The sequence below is a fragment of the Trichomycterus rosablanca genome, chromosome 5, assembly GCF_030014385.1.
Source record: "Trichomycterus rosablanca isolate fTriRos1 chromosome 5, fTriRos1.hap1, whole genome shotgun sequence".
In the NCBI taxonomy this organism is placed as follows: domain Eukaryota; kingdom Metazoa; phylum Chordata; class Actinopteri; order Siluriformes; family Trichomycteridae; genus Trichomycterus; species Trichomycterus rosablanca.
In genome coordinates, this window is record NC_085992.1 from 52,684,594 (window position 1) to 52,705,385 (window position 20,792).

Below are 20,792 nucleotides of genomic sequence, written 5' to 3' on the forward strand. Positions count from 1 at the left end.
CATACACACACACACTAACATACACACACACACATACACACTAACATACACACACACACACACACTAACATACACACACACTAACATACACACACACACTAACATACACACACACACACACACACACACTAACATACACACACACACACACACTAACATACACACACACACACACACTAACATACACACACACACACACACACACACTAACATACACACACACACACACACACACACACTAACATACACACACACACACACTAACATACACACACACACTAACATACACACACACACATACACACTAACATACACACACACACACACACACACACACACACTAACATACACACACACACACTAACATACACACACACACACACACACACACACACTAACATACACACACACACACACACTAACATACACACACACACACACACACACACACTAACATACACACACACACACACACACACACACTAACATACACACACACTAACATACACACACACACACACACACACTAACATACACACACACTAACATACACACACACTAACATACACACACACTAACATACACACACACACACACACACACACTAACATACACACACACTAACATACACACACACTAACATACACACACACACACACACACACTAACATACACACACACTAACATACACACACACACACACACACACACACTAACATACACACACACACTAACATATACACACACTAACATACACACACACACACACACACACACACACTAACATACACACACACACACACACACACACACTAACATACACACACACACACACTAACACACACACACACACACACACACTAACATACACACACACACACACACTAACATACACACACACACACACACACACACACACACACACACTAACATACACACACACACACACTAACATACACACACACACTAACATACACACACACACACACACACACTAACATACACACACACACACACACACACACACTAACATACACACACACACACACACTAACATACACACACACACACACACTAACATACACACACACACACACACACACACACACTAACATACACACACACACACACTAACATACACACACACACTAACATACACACACACACATACACACACACACACACACACACACACACTAACATACACACACACACACACACACACACACTAACATACACACACACACACACACTAACATACACACACACACACACACACACTAACATACACACACACACACACACACACACACACACACTAACATACACACACACACACCCTAACATACACACACACTAACATACACATACACACACACACACACTAACATACACACACACTAACATACACACACACACACACTAACATACACACACACTAACATACACACACACACACATACACACACACACACACACACTAACATATACACACACTAACATACACACACACACACACACACACACACTAACATACACACACACACACACACACACACACTAACATACACACACACACACACACACACTAACATACACACACACACACACACACACACACACACTAACATACACACACACACACCCTAACATACACACACACTAACATACACACACACACACACACACACACACTAACATACACACACACTAACATACACACACACACACACACACACACTAACATACACACACACTAACATACACACACACACACACACACACACTAACATACACACACACACACACACTAACATATACACACACTAACACACACACACACTAACATACACACACACACACACACACACTAACATACACACACACACACACACACACACACTAACATACACACACACTAACATACACACACACACACACACACACACTAACATACACACACACTAACATACACACACACACACACACACACACTAACATACACACACACACACACACTAACATATACACACACTAACACACACACACACTAACATACACACACACACACACACACACTAACATACACACACACACACACACACACACACTAACATACACACACACTAACATACACACACACACACACACACACACTAACATACACACACACACACACACTAACATATACACACACTAACACACACACACACTAACATACACACACACACACACACACACACATACACACACACACACACACTAACATATACACACACTAACACACACACACACTAACATACACACACACACACACACACACACTAACATACACACACACACACACACTAACATATACACACACTAACACACACACACACTAACATACACACACACACACACACACACACTAACATACACACACACACACACACTAACATATACACACACTAACACACACACACACTAACATACACACACACACACACACACACATACACACACACACACACACTAACATATACACACACTAACATACACACACACTAACATACACACACACACACACACACACACTAACATACACACACACACACACACTAACATATACACACACTAACACACACACACACTAACATACACACACACACACACACACACTAACATACACACACACACACACACACACACACATACACACACACACACACACTAACATATACACACACTAACACACACACACACTAACATACACACACACACACACACACACACATACACACACACACACACACTAACATATACACACACTAACACACACACACACTAACATACACACACACACACACACACACACTAACATACACACACACACACACACTAACATATACACACACTAACACACACACACACTAACATACACACACACACACACACACACACTAACATACACACACACACACACACTAACATATACACACACTAACACACACACACACTAACATACACACACACACACACACACACACATACACACACACACACACACTAACATATACACACACTAACATACACACACACTAACATACACACACACACACACACACACACTAACATACACACACACACACACACTAACATATACACACACTAACACACACACACACTAACATACACACACACACACACACACACTAACATACACACACACACACACATATACAGTATATATACAGGTGCTGGTCATAAAATTAGAATATCATGAAAAAGTTGATTTATTTCAGTAATTCCATTCAAAAAGTGAAACTTGTATATTATATTCCTTCATTACACACAGACTGATATATTTCAAATGTTTATTTCTTTTAATGTTGATGATTATAACTGACAACTAATGAAAACCCCAAATTCAGTATCTCAGAAAATTAGACTATTGTGACAAGGTACAATATTGAAGACACCTGGTGCCACACGCTAATCAGCTAATTAACTCAAAACACCTGCAAAGGCCTTTAAATGGTCTCTCAGTCTAGTTCTGTAGGCTACACAATCATGGGGAAGACTGCTGACTCGACAGTTGTCCAAAAGACGACCATCGACACCTTGCACAAGGAGGGCAAGACACAAAAGGTCATTGCTAAAGAGGCTGGCTGTTCACAGAGCTCTGTGTCCAAGCACATTAATAGAGAGGCGAAGGGAAGGAAAAGATGTGGTAGCAAAAAGTGTACAAGCAATAGGGATAACCGCACCCTGGAGAGGATTGTGAAACAAAACCCATTCAAAAATGTGGGGGAGATTCACAAAGAGTGGACTGCAGCTGGAGTCAGTGCTTCAAGAACCACCACGCACAGACGTATGCAAGACATGGGTTTCAGCTGTCGCATTCCTTGTGTCAAGCCACTCTTGAACAAGAGACGGCGTCAGAAGCGTCTCACCTGGGCTAAAGACAAAAAGGACTGCTGAGTGGTCCAAAGTTATGTTCTCTGATGAAAGTAAATTTTGCATTACCTTTGGAAATCAAGGTCCCAGAGTCTGGAGGAAGAGAGGAGAGGCACAGAATCCACGTTGTTTGAGGTCCAGTGTAAAGTTTCCACAGTCAGTGATGGTTTGGAGTGCCATGTCATCTGCTGGTGTCGGTCCACTGTGTTTTCTGAGGTCCAAGGTCGCCGCAGCCGTCTACCAGGAAGTCTTAGAGCACTTCCTGCTTCCTGCTGCTGACCAACTTTATGGAGATGCAGATTTCATTTTCCAACAGGACTTGGCACCTGCACACAGTGCCAAAGCTACCAGTACCTGGTTTAAGGACCATGGTATCCCTGTTCTTAATTGGCCAGCAAACTCGCCTGACCTTAACCCCATAGAAAATCTATGGTGTATTGTGAAGAGGAAGATGCGATACGCCAGACCCAACAATTCAGAAGAGCTGAAGGCCACTATCAGAGCAACCTGGGCTCTCATAACACCTGAGCAGTGCCACAGACTGATGGACTCCATGCCACGCCGCATTGCTGCAGTAATCCAGGCAAAACACCAGCTGGGATATGCGAAGAAAGAATTTCATTGTACTGTACATCTGTATATGTATATATGACAAATAAAGGATATCTTTAAAAGGAGCCCCGACTAAGTATTGAGTTCTGTACATGCTCATACTTTTCATCTTCATACTTTTCAGTTGGCCAACATTTCTAAAAATCCTTTTTTTGTTCTGGTCTTAAGTAATATTCTAATTTTCTGAGATACTGAATTTGGGGTTTTCATTAGTTGTCAGTTATAATCATCAACATTAAAAGAAATAAACATGTGAAATATATCAGTCTGTGTGTAATGAATGAATATAATATACAAGTTTCACTTTTTGAATGGAATTACTGAAATAAATCAACTTTTTCATGATATTCTAATTTTATGACCAGCACCAGTATATATACATTCACACACACTCATATACACACTAATTAACACGCACACACACACACACTAACATACACAGATACACACACACATTTTTTAAGTGGAGGAGCGCAGAGATCAGGGCGTGGTGCTCCGCACACAAAACCGACCTCAAGCACAAATCCACTGAAGCATGGGTGAACAAGAAGGAACAGGTGAACCCCCCTCAGACACGGTCGGGGTCCCCAGCAGCGGACTGGCTCTGGTAAATTGGGAGAAACAGGGTGTGGAGTGTGAAACGTGCAGTACGCTGACTGGCTGCTCTAAACGCCCCCTGGGTGTGAGCGGGTCAGGTAACGGGGGTGGGTGAGTGAAAACAGGAACCCGTACATGGTACCTGCTCTGACTCTCTGTGTGTGTGTGTGTGTGTGTGTGTGTGTGTGTGTGTGTGTGTGTGTGTAGCTTCTCGAAGATCATGCATCAGACGGTGAAGGAACTGGCGCCCAAGTGCAGCGTGAACTTCCTGCTCTCTGAGGACGGGAGTGGGAAAGGCGCGGCCCTCATCACCGCCGTCGGCTGTCGTCTGCGCGAGCTAGAACAGAAGAACTGAGACCAGTTCAGATCTACGGTTTAACCCCCCCAACAGCCCCACCCCCCCCTCGCCGATCTGAGAGCTGAACTTCCTCACCTCATCGGCCCTGACTAACTTCTCTCGGGCCCCGGGGCCCCACATGGGCAGATCTGGGGGTTTAGATCCATCATTTGCTTTCCACTCCATTACTGTAACTGTCGGCGTTCGCTGTGTCTCACTTTAGTGTGTGTGTGTGTGTGTGTGTGTGTGTGTGACTGGGTTTATCCCACATTACTGAGTCTGTAGGATTTAAGAAGGATGCTGTAAACGTTTTAATGTATATTAGAAACACGGAGGTCCTGTGGAGGCGCGGTGGCTGTTCGGGTCACACAGAGGTGAAGATTATTTATTGATTTTATTATTTTTTTATATTTGACACACCACTGTCCAGAGGAATGTAGAGGAGATATCAGGGTGTGAGAGAGAGAGAGAGAGAGAGAGAGAGAGAGGTGGATCTGGCTCTGTTGTCTGTTTTAATTGTGTCCAGCTGGTTGTGTGAGCTGCTCGTTAAGGTTAAAATAGGGGCCTTCATGTTCCCGTCATGTTTTAAACCCTTGACCCTCTCCACTGTGTCCCGACTCTCCTGTTCTGATGTGCACGGAGAGGTTAAATCAGATTATTTTACGTTGTTTTTGTAACCTGGTCGAGGACGCCCACAGATCATCACCCCGCTGATAGTAAATCTCGTTGTCCTCCCCCCCCCCCCCCCCGGCTGTGTGTGTGTGTGTGTGTGATTGTTCGTGGTTGGTGTGAGTAAACCTGTGCAGTGGCTCTGAGGTTGTATGATGAACGCATGATTCGCTCCGTCACAGACGTCTAGTGTCGCTCATTTTGTACGACGACCCGCTGCACCAAATGTAGATGTTCTAAACCAGAAAATGATTAAAGTATTTTAAACATCAGCCACTGAAGTTTGTGTCTCTGTCGTTTGGTCATTTGGTGATTTGGTTTTCCTCTGAAGTCCACACGGGACGATCGGTCAGGAGTCTGGAGGGATTTTTAAAGGAGTCGGGGAAGGACTACACACTGAATCGAATCTATTTTGTGAATCGACTCCCGAGCTTCGGAGTCGACTCCAAGTTCCAAATGCATGGAGTTAAATAACCGACACTGTAGTCCAAAACTGGTGTTACTGCAAAGCTCTCGTTTGGCTACGTGGATCAGTGGATCGTCTGGAGGAAGAACGGTGAGGTTTGAGGTTTATGGACCAGGAGAAAGATCTGCTTCTCCTCATCCATCTACCTGAACACCTCGTCACCTCCACTGGGACCCTGACGGCCGTCTACCTCGGCGATACCTGGAAGGCATCTTCCAACGAGACGTCTACCCCAAATCCCCAGGATCCATTCAATTCCATTACTACGACCGCATTAGCAACATGGAGGTCCTTCAGAGACGTAACACAGATAAACTGCACATCATTGTTAGCCGACACTGACTACATGTGCTAGATGTCCGAGAGTATGGCCCAGAATGACCTGGAGAAGAAAACCCATACTAGATCTGAAGGAAAACACTAGACCAAGAATAGAAGTGATGGAGAACACTTGCTGCCTGATATTCTAGCCTAGCAGGATGTAAGTGATTAAATAACTTTGGCAAATTTAAACCATTATGTTTTTTTGTTTGTTTCACTGAAATGCCAAACTTGGTCAGGAATGTGGTGCATCCTGAACATATCTTGGGGAAAAATGGGCTTTTAGACTCGTATACCCCCGTATTGTTTAGGTGTGGCAACAGTGGATCGTTCTGGTTCACATACTGGATTTAGCACAGTTCTGTTATTCCAGACGCCCCTCCTGATGCAACCCTTCTTACTGAACACGCACTGACAGGTGCACCTCCCAATGGCTAGGCTGTTCGGCCACCCTCAGTCATAGCCAATGAACCCCAGTACTCAGCATTAGTGGGTTAGCAGATTTTACCTTTGTACCAGCTGTAAAAAAAAAAAATGTGGATAAATAATAAATAATAATGTGTAAAAGAAATAGATAAATATAAAACAGGCAAGCCATTGTGAGGTGCACTCATCAGTGCAGGTCTCAATCCTGAATAGAAATAGGAGGGTTCCATCAGGAAGAGCATCCAGAGTAAAAACTGTAAAGTCGGGTATGAGGACCAGATCCACTGTGATCCACCAGATCCACTGTGGCGACGCCTAAATTCAGGAGCAGCTGAAAAAGAAGAAAACAATAAGAGGAAGTGCACCTTCATTTTTAATACTCAAACTATCTTAAAATGTTTTATTTTAATAACTTATTATTTAGTAACGTGAGAAACTGACAGGCCGACGTACTGTATATGATTAGAACACTGTTATGTAATGATATGTTTATTTTATAATGTGTGCTGGAGACAAACTGGATTTACCATCTATTATAATTTTATTTACATCTGCTGCACAGATCAGTCATCATTAAATATAATCCATACTGAGGTGTGTCCTCTAATGGACTGATGATATTTCCAAGGTGTGTTTCCTGTTGCGCACAATTTTTAGTCGGCTCTGGACCCACTGAGACTTGCATTTAATTAATAAAGACTTATTATCAAGATACAGCAACTTTATTTACTAAACAAGGTGTAGAATGAATTTCGTTAATCCAAAACCTGTTCAGGTAAAAATATGAGATTAACCATGTGAGGAATTATTTGGGCTTAAATAAACATACTGATAAATTTAGTTCTTTAGTCCAGCAGTCATACTGTCATTAACTTCATAATTACAAGCCAGTAAAAGAGGAAGAGGATGGCCAACCAAAAGATGGATGTATACAGTTAGAGGAATAATGAACAGAGGACACAAGGTTCTGGAGAAGCACGTCCCCACTGTCACCAGGAACCGACTTCATGGTGCTTAATTATAATAATAATAAAAACAATAATAATAAAAACAGTAACTATAATAACAATAATAATAAAAACAATAATGACTATAATAACAATAATAATAAAAACAATAATAACTATAATAATAATAAAAACAATAACTATAATAAAAACAATAACTATAATAACAATAATAATAAAAACAATAATAACTATAATAACAATAATAATAAAAACAATAACTAATAATAATAATAAAAACAATAACTATAATAATAATAATAATAAAAACAATAATAACTATAATAACAATAATAATAAAAACAATAATAACTATAATAACAATAATAAAAACAATAATAACTACAATAATAATAAAAAAAACAATAATAACTATAATAATAATAATGAACAAACAGCCCAATAAAACGATATAAACCTTTTATTTATATAAAATCACGACACAACTGTTAAATCTTTAATTACCTAAATGTAAGAACATGTGGATTTAATTACACATTTATAACATAAAACACAAACTATAATAAATATAAACGATGCTCATAATCGTTATTCTAATACATTTGTGTTTAACATTTCAAAACTAAACTAAAGTGACAAATGAAACGAGACTCGAGTTTGTTTCTCTGGTGCGATTTAACAACGTGGCACCAAATACAGCAGCTAATATTTTCATCCTCATTATTATTATTATTATTATTATTATTATTATTATGAGCATAAAGTATAAATTCTGTTTCCAACAAGTCACCAGATTTACTGACGGTACATTTTAATCGTATTAAAATAATTCACCATCAGAGCTGAAGTCTGAACCTCATCAAGTGTTCATCTCTACAGAAATTCTACACAGTTCAGCTTCACCCTTCCAGCTGTCATGTAAGTCACAGACATTCCTACAGTACAAACCACATTTCCAGTAAAAGTTGGGACGTTTAGTAAAATACAGTAAAAAGAAGAATGTGTGCTGTGTTCGTTCTCCTGTCTTTATTTAACTGATAAAAGTAGAAATGAAACATTTCCAAAGTTTCACTAAGCCCCCCCCCCCCCCCCCCCCAATGTTGCCCCCCGTGTTCCATCAGTGTTCCTATTAATGAGACTTTTTAATGTGTGTGGAACTGAGGACACTGATGGTTTCAGGTTTGTGAGTGGAATTGTTCTCAGTTTTTCCCTGAATCTTTTCACAGTGTCGTGAACAGTAGATGGTGAAATATTAAATTATTTGAAATCTTGCATTGAGAGATGTTCTTTTTTAACTGATTGATTTGCTCCTGTAGTTTGGAACACAGTGGTGAGCCACGCCCCATCATCTCTTGTACAGACTGATCATGATTCCCTCACCAGCTCACTGTGGAACCTTTCAAACAAACACTGGAACTTCAACATTCCATCGTCTCACTCTCATTCTGCCTCCGTCCCAACTTTTTTGGAGTCTGTTACAGCATCAGGTTCTAAACCTGCTTCTATTTACAAACTACAGTGAAGTTGGTGAGTGAAACGTTGTTAGACGTTATCTGCTATAACTTGGAGGGTCAATTTCAGGCACGTCAGTGGTTGTTTGACCCGCCGTGTAAAGGAAGCGGCAAGATAAAGAGAATTTCTACATCTTTATAAAGTCCATCTGACTTTATTTCTATTTGTTCAAACCTTTATCGTACACAAAATATATAAATATAAAAGTATAAATCGACCTCCGTCCTCCTGCCGCCATCATCAGACCGACACGTCAACACACGTCAGTATAAACATCATTCCACAGCGTGGACCAGCGGTGAGTTAGAAAAGCTAATAAATGAGAGTTTTTAGCACAGCGGTGAGTGCCAGGCAGGGTATGGTGGTGGTGGTGAGTGCCAGGCAGGGCGTGGTGGTGGTGGTGAGTGCCAGGCAGGGCGTGGTGGTGGTGGTGAGTGCCAGGCAGGGTGTGGTGGTGGTGGTGAGTGCCAGGTGGTGAGTGCCAGGCAAGGTATGGTGGTGGTGGTGGTGGTGAGTGCCAGGCAGGGTATGGTGGTGGTGGTGAGTGCCAGGCAGGGCGTGGTGGTGGTGGTGAGTGCCAGGCAGGGTGTGGTGGTGGTGGTGAGTGCCAGGCAGGGTGTGGTGGTGGTGGTGAGTGCCAGGCAGGGTGTGGTGGTGGTGGTGAGTGCCAGGCAGGGTATGGTGGTGGTGGTGAGTGCCAGGTGGTGAGTGCCAGGCAAGGTATGGTGGTGGTGGTGGTGGTGAGTGCCAGGCAGGGTGTGGTGGTGGTGGTGAGTGCCAGGCAGGGTATGGTGGTGGTGGTGAGTGCCAGGCAGGGTGTGGTGGTGGTGGTGAGTGCCAGGCAGGGCATGGTGGTGGTGGTGAGTGCCAGGCAGGGTATGGTGGTGGTGGTGAGTGCCAGGCAGGGCACGGTGGTGGTGGTGGTGGTGAGTGCCAGGCAGGATGTGGTGGTGGTGGTGAGTGCCAGGCAGGATGTGGTGGTGGTGGTGAGTGCCAGGCAGGGCATGGTGGTGGTGGTGAGTGCCAGGCAGGGCACGGTGGTGGTGGTGAGTGCCAGGCAGGGTATGGTGGTGGTGGTGAGTGCCAGGCAGGGCATGGTGGTGGTGGTGAGTGCCAGGCAGGGTATGGTGGTGGTGGTGAGTGCCAGGCAGGGTATGGTGGTGGTGGCAGGGCACGGTGGTGGTGGTGGTGAGTGCCAGGCAGGGCATGGTGGTGGTGGTGAGTGCCAGGCAGGGCATGGTGGTGGTGGCAGGGTATGGTGGTGGTGGTGAGTGCCAGGCAGGGCATGGTGGTGGTGGCAGGGCACGGTGGTGGTGGTGAGTGCCAGGCAGGGCACGGTGGTGGTGGTGAGTGCCAGGCAGGGCATGGTTGTGGTGGCAGGGTATGGTGGTGGTGGTGAGTGCCAGGCAGGGCATGGTGGTGGTGGCAGGGCACGGTGGTGGTGGTGAGTGCCAGGCAGGGCACGGTGGTGGTGGTGAGTGCCAGGCAGGGCATGGTGGTGGTGGCGGCAGGGCATGGTGGTGGTGGTGAGTGCCAGGCAGGGCGGTGGTGCCCGGGCTCTCAGAGAATGGGACACAGCATCCGTTTCCTCTGCAGTTGTGAGTCCAGCTCGAGCAGGAGCCTCAGAAAGTTCCTGTTGGGGTAAATCGGCCTCCTCTGGACGAGCTGCTGGACGGCGGCGCGGAGGGTGAGACGCTGGCGTAACATCAAATACGCCAGGACCAGCGAGGCTGAGCGACTCACTCCCATAATGCAATGCACCAGCACCTTACCTGCAGGTACAATAAGGTAAATACATTAGATGCACGTTTATTTAAATAATGTTACACGACTCGATGTGTCTGAAAACTTTTCACTGCGGTAAAACATGACGCACCTGATTAGCTTCATTATAAACATCACTAATAATCTCCTGTACGCTATTAAAACATTAGCAGGGCTCTAGAGTGCGACCTAATTCTCAATGGTGCGACTAAGAAGAATCTGAGGCCGTTCGAGGGAAAAGTGTCCGCGACTCTGAAAGCCTTCCTGTGGTTCAACAACAGACACACATTAGGCCCATATTGCGGTATAAACCAGGGGCTTTCAACCTTTTTGGACATGCGCCCCGATCCGTTTGCCGACCGCGAACTTGCGCGCACACACACACACACACACACACTCACACACACACACACGCACGCGCAAACTTGCCATCCGCATCCCATCTGAGCCGATTCTATGAACACATGATATAAACTCGTGGTTCACTTTCGTAAATCGTGAGCGGTTCTTGCTTTTGATGTACAGTAGATGAGAGCAGAAAACGTTACAGAGCCAAGCAGAGGCAAAAGTACATCAATGACTAAGTTGGTTGGTTCAGGATCATCTGCTTCGTCTGACTAAATTTTTAGCCCACAGGCAGAACGAGTCTGACTCGGTTACCGCTCTGTGGTAATAGCATTAATTAAATAAGTAAATATTTAAATATCATGGTAATTTAGCCTGCGCTTTATACAGTAAGTGACTCACACATAATGTTCCAGTAACTGGTGTTTATTTAAAACCGCAACATTCATTATAACAGTAAAAGAGATAACTGTGAAAGAAACTTATGAATCGACTCATGACTCACTTATAGCGACACTGTGAACAGAGCATCTCCGACACCTTTCTTACAGACACACACACACGTACTATAACAGCGCTCACTGTTTAGTCACCGATTTATCTTCACAGTTAGCCCTATTTTTAAACTGGATAACATTAAACGTGCGTTTGTGCGTGGTCAGCAAGACTAATCAAATATGTCTCCTGTGGATGAAAAATAAATTGCTTTAGTTTTAAAAGTAAAAAAAAAAAAATCTCATAATGCCACGCCCCCTGGACAGGCACTCGCGCTCCCCCAGACAGGTACTGGTGCCCCCCTTTCTTGTTTGTTTGTTAAGATTTTAACGTCATGTTTTTACACTTTGGTTATATTCATCACAAGAACAGTAGTTATTCATTACACAAGGTTCATCATTTCACGGAAGTTTATTTCAAACAGTCATAGACAATTTTGTATCTCCAATTCACTTTACTTGCACATCTTTGGACTGTGGGAGGAAACTGGAGCATCCAGAGGAAACCCACACGGACACGGGGAGAACACGCAAACTCCACACAGAAAGAACCCGGACCGCCCCCACCTGGGGATCGAACTCAGGACCTTCTTGCTGTGAGATGACAGTGCTACCCACTTAGCCACCGTGCCCCCCCCCCCCCCCCCCCTCTTCTTGTAGAATTGTGCTTCAAATAAAGAACTTTATATTGAAGAGATTGTTAGTTATTTACAAGTCAATATTGCCTATATGGACAGCGATTTGAAAAAAAGAAAGAAAAAGTGAACCTGTAAAACTGCGGTGTTAAATGCGATGTGGTCGAAAATTTGGGTGCACCTAACTTTTGTGCTGGTGCACCTAAGAAAAAAAGTTTGGCACACCAGTGCAACTAGTGCAAAAAGTTAGTCTAGAGCCCTGATTAGTCATATACAATTAACGACTAAGTTATGAGACTGACGCTACTGAACTCTGGAGTGATCAGTCAGTGGTGGACCGAGTGAATCTCTGAATTCCTATTGGCTGTATAGTTTAGTGGAGCTACAGAGAGCGAGGCGAATCCCCACACACCTGGTAGAGAATAAATTAAACCCATGATGCAGAATTTCAGTCCAAGGTAGAAAAACACTGGTGCTGAAGAACCACAGGGGGAGAATTTAGAAATTAAAACGACTAATGAATAAATGCAGGTACAAAATCTAGAGTCTGAAACTCGCTACAGACAAACGGGGGGCAGCACAGCGATAAGAGCTGGACGCAGTATTTTGTGACGGGTTATAATAATAATAATAATAATACATTTTATTTATATAGCGCTTTTCAAGATACTCAAAGACGCTTTACATAAGACAAATAATCAAAACAAATACGTACATACACCATACAAATCATAGTACAAAATCAAAATAGTACATCAACATCAAGAATAATTAAGATAAAAACAAAGAGAGCAGCATAAGACAGTTCATTAAAAATGAGCTCAATTATGAGAGAGAACAACAAATATAGAACAATTTCTTAAAATTAGACAGAAACAGGACAGATTCACATGCAATCAGGAAACTGAAAACTTTACAAGTTTTAGGATCTAGGACTTCACATTTCTGTCGTGATCTAAGTATAAAAACTATTAAAAAGAATAGCAAAAATAAAAGCATTTATTTCGTGTTGTTACAAGTTAAATGCCATATTGAATAGATGAGTTTTGAGAAGTGACTTGAATTTGGACAGGTCAGGACAATCTCGTAGGTGTTTGGGGAGAGCATTCCATAAAGATGGAGCAGCTATGGAAAAGGCCCTGTCACCCCAGGTCCGGTGCTTGGTCCTAGAGGGTATGGACAGTAGGTTAGCCTCAGAAGAGCGAAGGCTACGGGAGGGAATGTGCTGATGGAGCAGGTCGGTGAGGTAGGATGGGGCCTGATTATGGAGAGCTTTGTGAGTGAATAGAAGAATTTTGAATTGAATGCGTTGAGCAACGGGAAGCCAATGAAGTTTTTGTAGAACAGGTGTAATATGATCACGGGAGCGAGTATGAGTAAGGAGGCGAGCAGCTGAATTCTGGATATACTGAAGTTTTTTTAGGATTTTGTTAGATGTACCATAAAGGATGCTATTGCAATAATCAATTCTGGATGTAATAAAAGCATGAATCAAGGTTTCGGCGGCAGAAAAGGAGAGTGATGGACGTAGACGTGCTATGTTTTTTAGATGAAAGAAAGCAGTTTTGGTGATGTGATTTACATGGCGGTCAAAAGAGAGGTTGCTATCAAAAATTACACCAAGATTTCGGATGTTAGAAGACGGAGACAAAGTGTCATTATCAATGGTAATTTGAAAATTTTTTGTGGTTTTTGCCAGGGTTGTAGGACCTACGATGATCATATCTGATTTTTCACAGTTTAATTTGAGGAAATTAGCTTTCATCCACAATTTCATTTCAGTGATGCAATTTGTCAGAGTGGAGTGAAGTTCAGTATTAATGGATTTGGAGGAGATGTAAAGCTGAATATCATCGGCATAGCAGTGGAAATGTAAACCATGCCGACGTATGATGTCACCAAGGGGGAGCATATAAAGAATAAACAAAAGGGGACCTAACACTGAGCCTTGGGGAACGCCTTGGGACAGTGGAGCAATGGCAGAACTACAATTGTTGATATTAACAAACTGTTGTCTGTTTATGAGATATGACCTTAACCACAAAAGGGCAGTACCAGTGATGTTGACAGAGGATTCAAGGCGGGACAGAAGAATGGAGTGATTAATGGTGTCAAAAGCTGCAGTAAGATCAAGGAGGACGAGAATATTAATTTGTCCAGAGTCTGAGGAAAGAAGAAGGTCATTTGTGACTTTGAGGAGGGCTGACTCAGTGCTGTGCTGGGGGCGGAAACCAGACTGAAATGATTCAAATAGATTATTGGAATTTAGGTGATCTTTGAGCTGTGAGGCAACAACACGTTCCAGTATTTTCGACAGAAATGGAAGATTGGAAATGGGCCGAAAGTTACTCATAATGTTAGAGTCAAGTCCAGGTTTTTTAAGTATGGGAGTAACAGCAGCCAATTTGAGTGATTGAGGGACTGAGCCAGAACTAAGAGAGGAATTGATTATCTCTGTGATAAGTGATGAGATAACTGGAAAACAACCCTTAACAAGTTTTGATGGAGCAGGATCCAAAACACAAGTGGAGCTTCGCATCCCTGTTAAGATCTCAGATAGGTCCAAAAGAGACACAGGTGAGAACTGAGACAGAGGCTGGGTAATAAATTGAGATGAGATAGGCGGAGAAACAGAGATGACAGGGGAAACTGTCAGAAAATTGTGGATATTCTCAACTTTTGTTTGAAAAAATGAGAGGTAAGAGTTACACTTGTCAACTGTAAAGGAATTGGTAGTATTGTCAACTGGTTTGAGAAGTTTATTTATTGTGGAAAAGAGAGTCTTAGGATTTGTTGATCCAGCATGTATGAGTTCGGAATAGTAAGTGGATCGGGCTGCCGTAAGAGCGTCTTTGTAATGTTGAAGATAATCAGAATAAATCTGATAATGTACTGTTAGACCGGTTTTCTTATAAAGTCTTTCAAGCTGGCGTTTACGGGATTTCATTTGGTGAAGCTCAATTGTGTACCATGGTGCGGAATGACTAAATGAAACAAATTTGGTTCTCAAAGGAGCCAGCTCATCAAGACATGAGGCGAGTATGTCATTATAGTAATCGACAAGGTCAGATGAATTACTAGACAGTACAGGACAGACAGACATCTTTTTAACAAGAGAATCTGAGAAAGCAGAGGGAGAGATATATTGAAGATTCCTGAAGGATATTTTACGTTTAGCTCTAGTGATGGGCCTAGTGACCTCAATGTCCATGATGATTGTCAAATGATCAGAGACAGTAAGGTCATGGCTGGACGGCTGATGAACTAGGACACCAGTAGAGCAGACAAGGTCAAGAGTATGACCTTTTTTATGAGTTGGAAAATGTATATGTTGTGTGAAATTAAAACACTGTAACAATTCCAAAAATTCCCTGGCAAATTTACAGTTGTTGTCATCAATATGGATGTTAAAATCACCCATAAGCAGTACAGAGGATGAGAGGGCACTAAGCTGGGTTAAAAAATCTGAAAAATCAGAGAGAAAGGAAGCGTTTGGCTTTGGCGGACGATAAACTACAGCAGTGACCAGAGGAGTAGGCCCTGACAACTTGAAAGCCAGGTGTTCAAAAGAAAGAGCAGCAGGAAAAGACAAAGTGGTTATTTTAATATCATCCCTATAGACTGCAGCAACACCACCACCTCGCCCTTCCATACGAGGTTCATCAATATACGAGTATCCCATTGGCGTGGTCTGATTTAACGTAAAATAATCCAAGGGTTTATGCCAAGTTTCAGTGAGACAGAAAAAGTCTAGTTCACTGTCAGATATAAATTCACTGAGTACAGTACTTTTTGTGTTGAGTGAACGAACATTAAGCAATGCCATTTTCAAGTGGTATTGTTGTGTAGTTGGCTGTGAGGAACGAGGAAGAGAACGGAGATTTGCTAAGTCCACTCCGCGTTTCCCATCCCACTCCGTGGACAGCGTTGTCATGGAGACTACACCGCTACTGGTGTGCAAGGCAGCAGCGCTCTGATGACGTGTTTGCGGAGCGACAGTGCGCACGGCTGACCAGAAGGATGGAATAGCGTTACCGTTTCGAAGATAAACAAGCTTTCTCCGGGAGCCCCTGTGAATATAACGAGGCCGGCGAAGGAGTCCAAGCTGTTTGATGACTGAAATACACGATGGAGTAGTGCAGTTGTTGAACTTCCTCAGCTGGTCAACGGAATAGTTCAACATCGTGCCGATCCCAGGAAAACTCATCCACCGTTCACCACCGGCCGCAGACGCGATGTACAGTAGAAAGAACAAAAAGTATCAAAAGCACAAATAAAAGTATCAAAAGTAACATAAAAGAAATAGATCCACAAGGTGTGTAAAAAGATGAAAACGAAAAACGATAAAAATACAATAAAATACGGTAAAATACGGTAACGGTAGCGGCAGCCAAATGCGCCAGCGTCCACCATCACCATGGCAACATATAACTAACTAACCAACCAGTACAGATTGCTTACCAATACAGTTATGGTCCTCTACCATCATCTCGTCCAAAACAAACTCCAGGAAAATGGGACAGGAGAACTTTTATTCCTTCGCACCGCTGTGGTGCATAACGGGGCGAGTCTCACCTCCGGAAACTGGGACATCAAACCACCAAACTGGAGCGTAACCTAGTCTGGCATCATGACTTCAAGAGAAAAGGTGTTCTGGAGAGACGCCGCTGTATGTTGGAAACATCACACCTGAAGTGTATCAGCGCTCTCAAGTCACAGGCGATGTCTTTAAGAGACCGACCGCTCCCACTGTGACTCCATGCTCCCTCCACCAGCCATACTAGGGTCATGCAGAACAGCATGTCTCCAAACGAGGTGCTCTGATTTATGCCTGGTTCACACGACACGATTTTTGCCCTGATTTTCGCTCGGCGCTAGATTTGCCGGCTCTGGAGCAACTCGGCATTCGCTCGGCGATCGAATTGATCTGAGTTGCCCGACTGGCAGTGAGTTGCTGTGTCGAACAGCCAATGAGAACGCAGGATACGGTGTGAGGGGAAACGCAGGAGAGGAGTGTAAACAGGTGGTACAGGGGTGTAATATAGTTTATATCAGAATACATCAGCACACACACAAGTTTTACAGTATTTCTGATCTTATCGTTCTCTACAAAACACCCACGCTGCATTGCAATAATATTTATTAACCTCCAACTCACTTAACGTTGTAATCTACATAGTGCACAAAGATTTGTAAATAGAACGTTTCTGTGGTGTACAGCGGCTCTCATATGAGAGAAAAATATTATAGACGAGTTTGTTTAGTAAATATGAATCTAGTGTTTATGGTTGCAGATTGTACATGTGATATTACTACAATGTTTTTTACTCCACAGGAACAGTGATGCTGTTTTTCTTGCTTTCTTGTCTGTTTGCACTTTTTTGGTGCGCTCTGAATCACAATGATTTATGTATGAACTGTAACTCACCGTTTTTCTTTTTCAGCGCTTTGTGAATGAAGTCGGCCGCAGGTCTGAAGTAAACGCTGAGGTGGAACTTGGCCGAGTCCTCCGCCGGGATCCCGTAATAAACGAATTCAGAGCCGTAATAACTCTGGTCACCGATGCTGCCCTGCTTGGAATGAGCCGCGTTCAGGATGTGGGTGATGCCCAACTTCTTTAAAGCACTTTTGTTCTGAGCCATCGCACTAAACAAGAACAAAAATTATAGAATTAATAACACAAACACACGTTTCTATCACATACTAACGGTTTCAGGTAGGAATTGGGAACATGACTGTGATTAATATTAGCTGCATGTTTAGCTTTATAAAATTGAGCTGGTTGTGATTTATTACGACGTGTTTCATTACTTTTACATAACTTAATTTTATTTAAAATGAAAATACAGAATTCTGAGAATGTTGGGAGTTTTTACTCTGGAGTAGCAGTTAGTAATGCTGATTAGTTTTGGTAGTTAGTATGAAGTTCTGTTAACCTGACTAATGTAAACATGGTTATATCTTGTATCCTCAGGAGATAATGGAGAACAAAAAAGCCATCAAAGTATTTTGACGTGTTCACCTCCCATTAAGTTACGATTCATTAAAAATGAAGCTGTAGAATAGCCGCTCAGGTGGCGCAGAGGTAAAAACACACGCTGGAACACCAGAGCTGGATCTGGAATACATCGTATCGAGTCTCAGCTCTGCCTGGCGGCTGGGCTGAGCAGCCACATGAACAACGATTGGCCAGATAAGGTCTCTCTCATAACTAATGCAATTACGACCTCTGCTGGCTGATTGATGGCGCTGCACAGAGGCGGGGAGAGAGTGCTGTCAGGGTGCGTCTCTCCGTACACAACGCTGAGCTGCACTGCACTCATCAAAGTGTAGGTGATAAGATGCATACGGCTGCTGCCCACGTGTCGGAGGGGGCGTGGTTTAGCTTCGTTCTCCTCAATCAGAGCGGGGATCGGCATTGGTGGAGAGGAAGCATCACGCAATCAGGCAATTGAAAAAAAGTCGGGAGAAAATGCATAAACAATATACAGTATATATATAAATGAAGGTGTCTATTCTATCATTATTTCATTACATTGTTTATAGGACAGCAGAAAGTGAAACATCTTCAAACTACAGGTACTGGTACTTAATGTAAATAAGGCCATTCAGAAATTAAAACACACTGATCTACTTAAACTTTTAGCATTTTAAACAATCATCTACTACTGCCACATCTAAACACACTGTTTTACGGCATCATTAATCTGACCCACTGTGACCCTGACCAGGATAAAACCAGACATGTAATGAATGGTGGTGTGGTTGAAGTGTATAAGCGCTCACGAGTCACTAAGGATGTCATTAAGAGAACGACCGCTCACAACGGGACTCCGCGCTCCCTCCACCAGCCAAACTAGGGTCGTGCAGAAAGACGCAGGAGGTCACTGGTCGAAGCCCCACTCCAGCCAGTGTGTCATTGTTGGGCCCTTGACCTACAGACCAGTTCCTTATCCACAAAGACACGCAGTCAGGAGCTACTAGATGTGACCCTTAGTTTGCCCTTTTACCCAAGGAATCTGACCCACCGTGACCCTGACCAAGATAAAAACAGACAGGCTATTTGTAGATGTATGAACAGTGTTTGAGATTTTAGTGTTTCTGATGTTTTATAACCCTGTAAATAAACCCGTCCTGAAATAAACCCGTCAGAGACTAAATGGTTCCGTCTGATAACAGTCAGTGAATGTATACCCTGGTTTTAACAGTCTGAGCTGAATACATGTGAGAATGAAGCAGTTTATGTAAGTGAGGTGTTTAATCTGTAGTGTTTAACATGGCGGTTGTGTGTGTGTGTGTGTGTGTGTGTGTTCTATACTCACACATTGCTGATATACAGACCGGACCAGACCTCGTTAATGGCGCCCAGTTCCACTGTACTGGTGTCCAGTAGATTCTCCAGAGATCTGAGCTCACAAACACCCGCCGTGTTTCTCTGAGCCGCCATTTCCTCCGGCTGGAGAACCAGGAGCTCCAGTAGTACCAGCAGTAATGGTGAGAGCACCAGTAGTACCAGTATGTGTTGATCCACTGGAACAGCTGCGCACCAGTAACCTGATCCCTCAAACCAGAACCAGTCAGCGCCACCACCGTCTCCTCCAGCACTCACTGCTGCTCCTGTTATGCGGGGTTTCAGCGCCCTCTGCTGGCGCTCTGCTGCTAACGCATCCGTCAAAAGTATGTGGACACGCTTCTAATGATTAAATA

At 43.2% G+C, this 20,792-nt stretch overlaps 1 protein-coding gene and 1 pseudogene across 1 annotated transcript; one reads left to right on the forward strand and one right to left on the reverse strand.

Annotated features, from left to right (window-relative positions):
* LOC134315253 (hexokinase-1-like) overlaps window positions 1–6,426 on the forward strand; it is an 80,152-nt pseudogene extending 73,726 nt beyond the window's left edge.
* A 4,525-nt stretch (window positions 6,427–10,951) lies between these two features.
* zgc:153981 (dual specificity protein phosphatase family protein) lies at window positions 10,952–20,640 on the reverse strand. Its single transcript, XM_062996340.1, has 3 exons — window positions 20,408–20,640; window positions 18,514–18,731; window positions 10,952–11,619 (listed from the first exon to the last, which is right to left on the reverse strand). Exons 1-3 carry the CDS (start codon window positions 20,530–20,532, stop codon window positions 11,408–11,410), a joined length of 555 nt encoding a protein of 184 aa, XP_062852410.1. The 5' UTR covers window positions 20,533–20,640; the 3' UTR covers window positions 10,952–11,407.
* Between the last annotated feature and the right edge of the window lie 152 nt (window positions 20,641–20,792).

Bases quoted from the DNA above. Each gene is read 5' to 3' on its own strand.
- zgc:153981 (XM_062996340.1), bottom strand. From the start codon at position 20,532: ATGGCGGCTCAGAGAAACACGGCGGGTGTTTGTGAGCTCAGATCTCTG. The intron at 18,732-20,407 runs GTGAGTATAGAA...GTTCTTGTTTAG, and splicing joins GGTCTGTATATCAGCAATGT to TGCGATGGCTCAGAACAAAA. The intron at 11,620-18,513 runs GTGAGTTACAGT...TTGTACCTGCAG, and splicing joins AGCGCTGAAAAAGAAAAACG to GTAAGGTGCTGGTGCATTGC.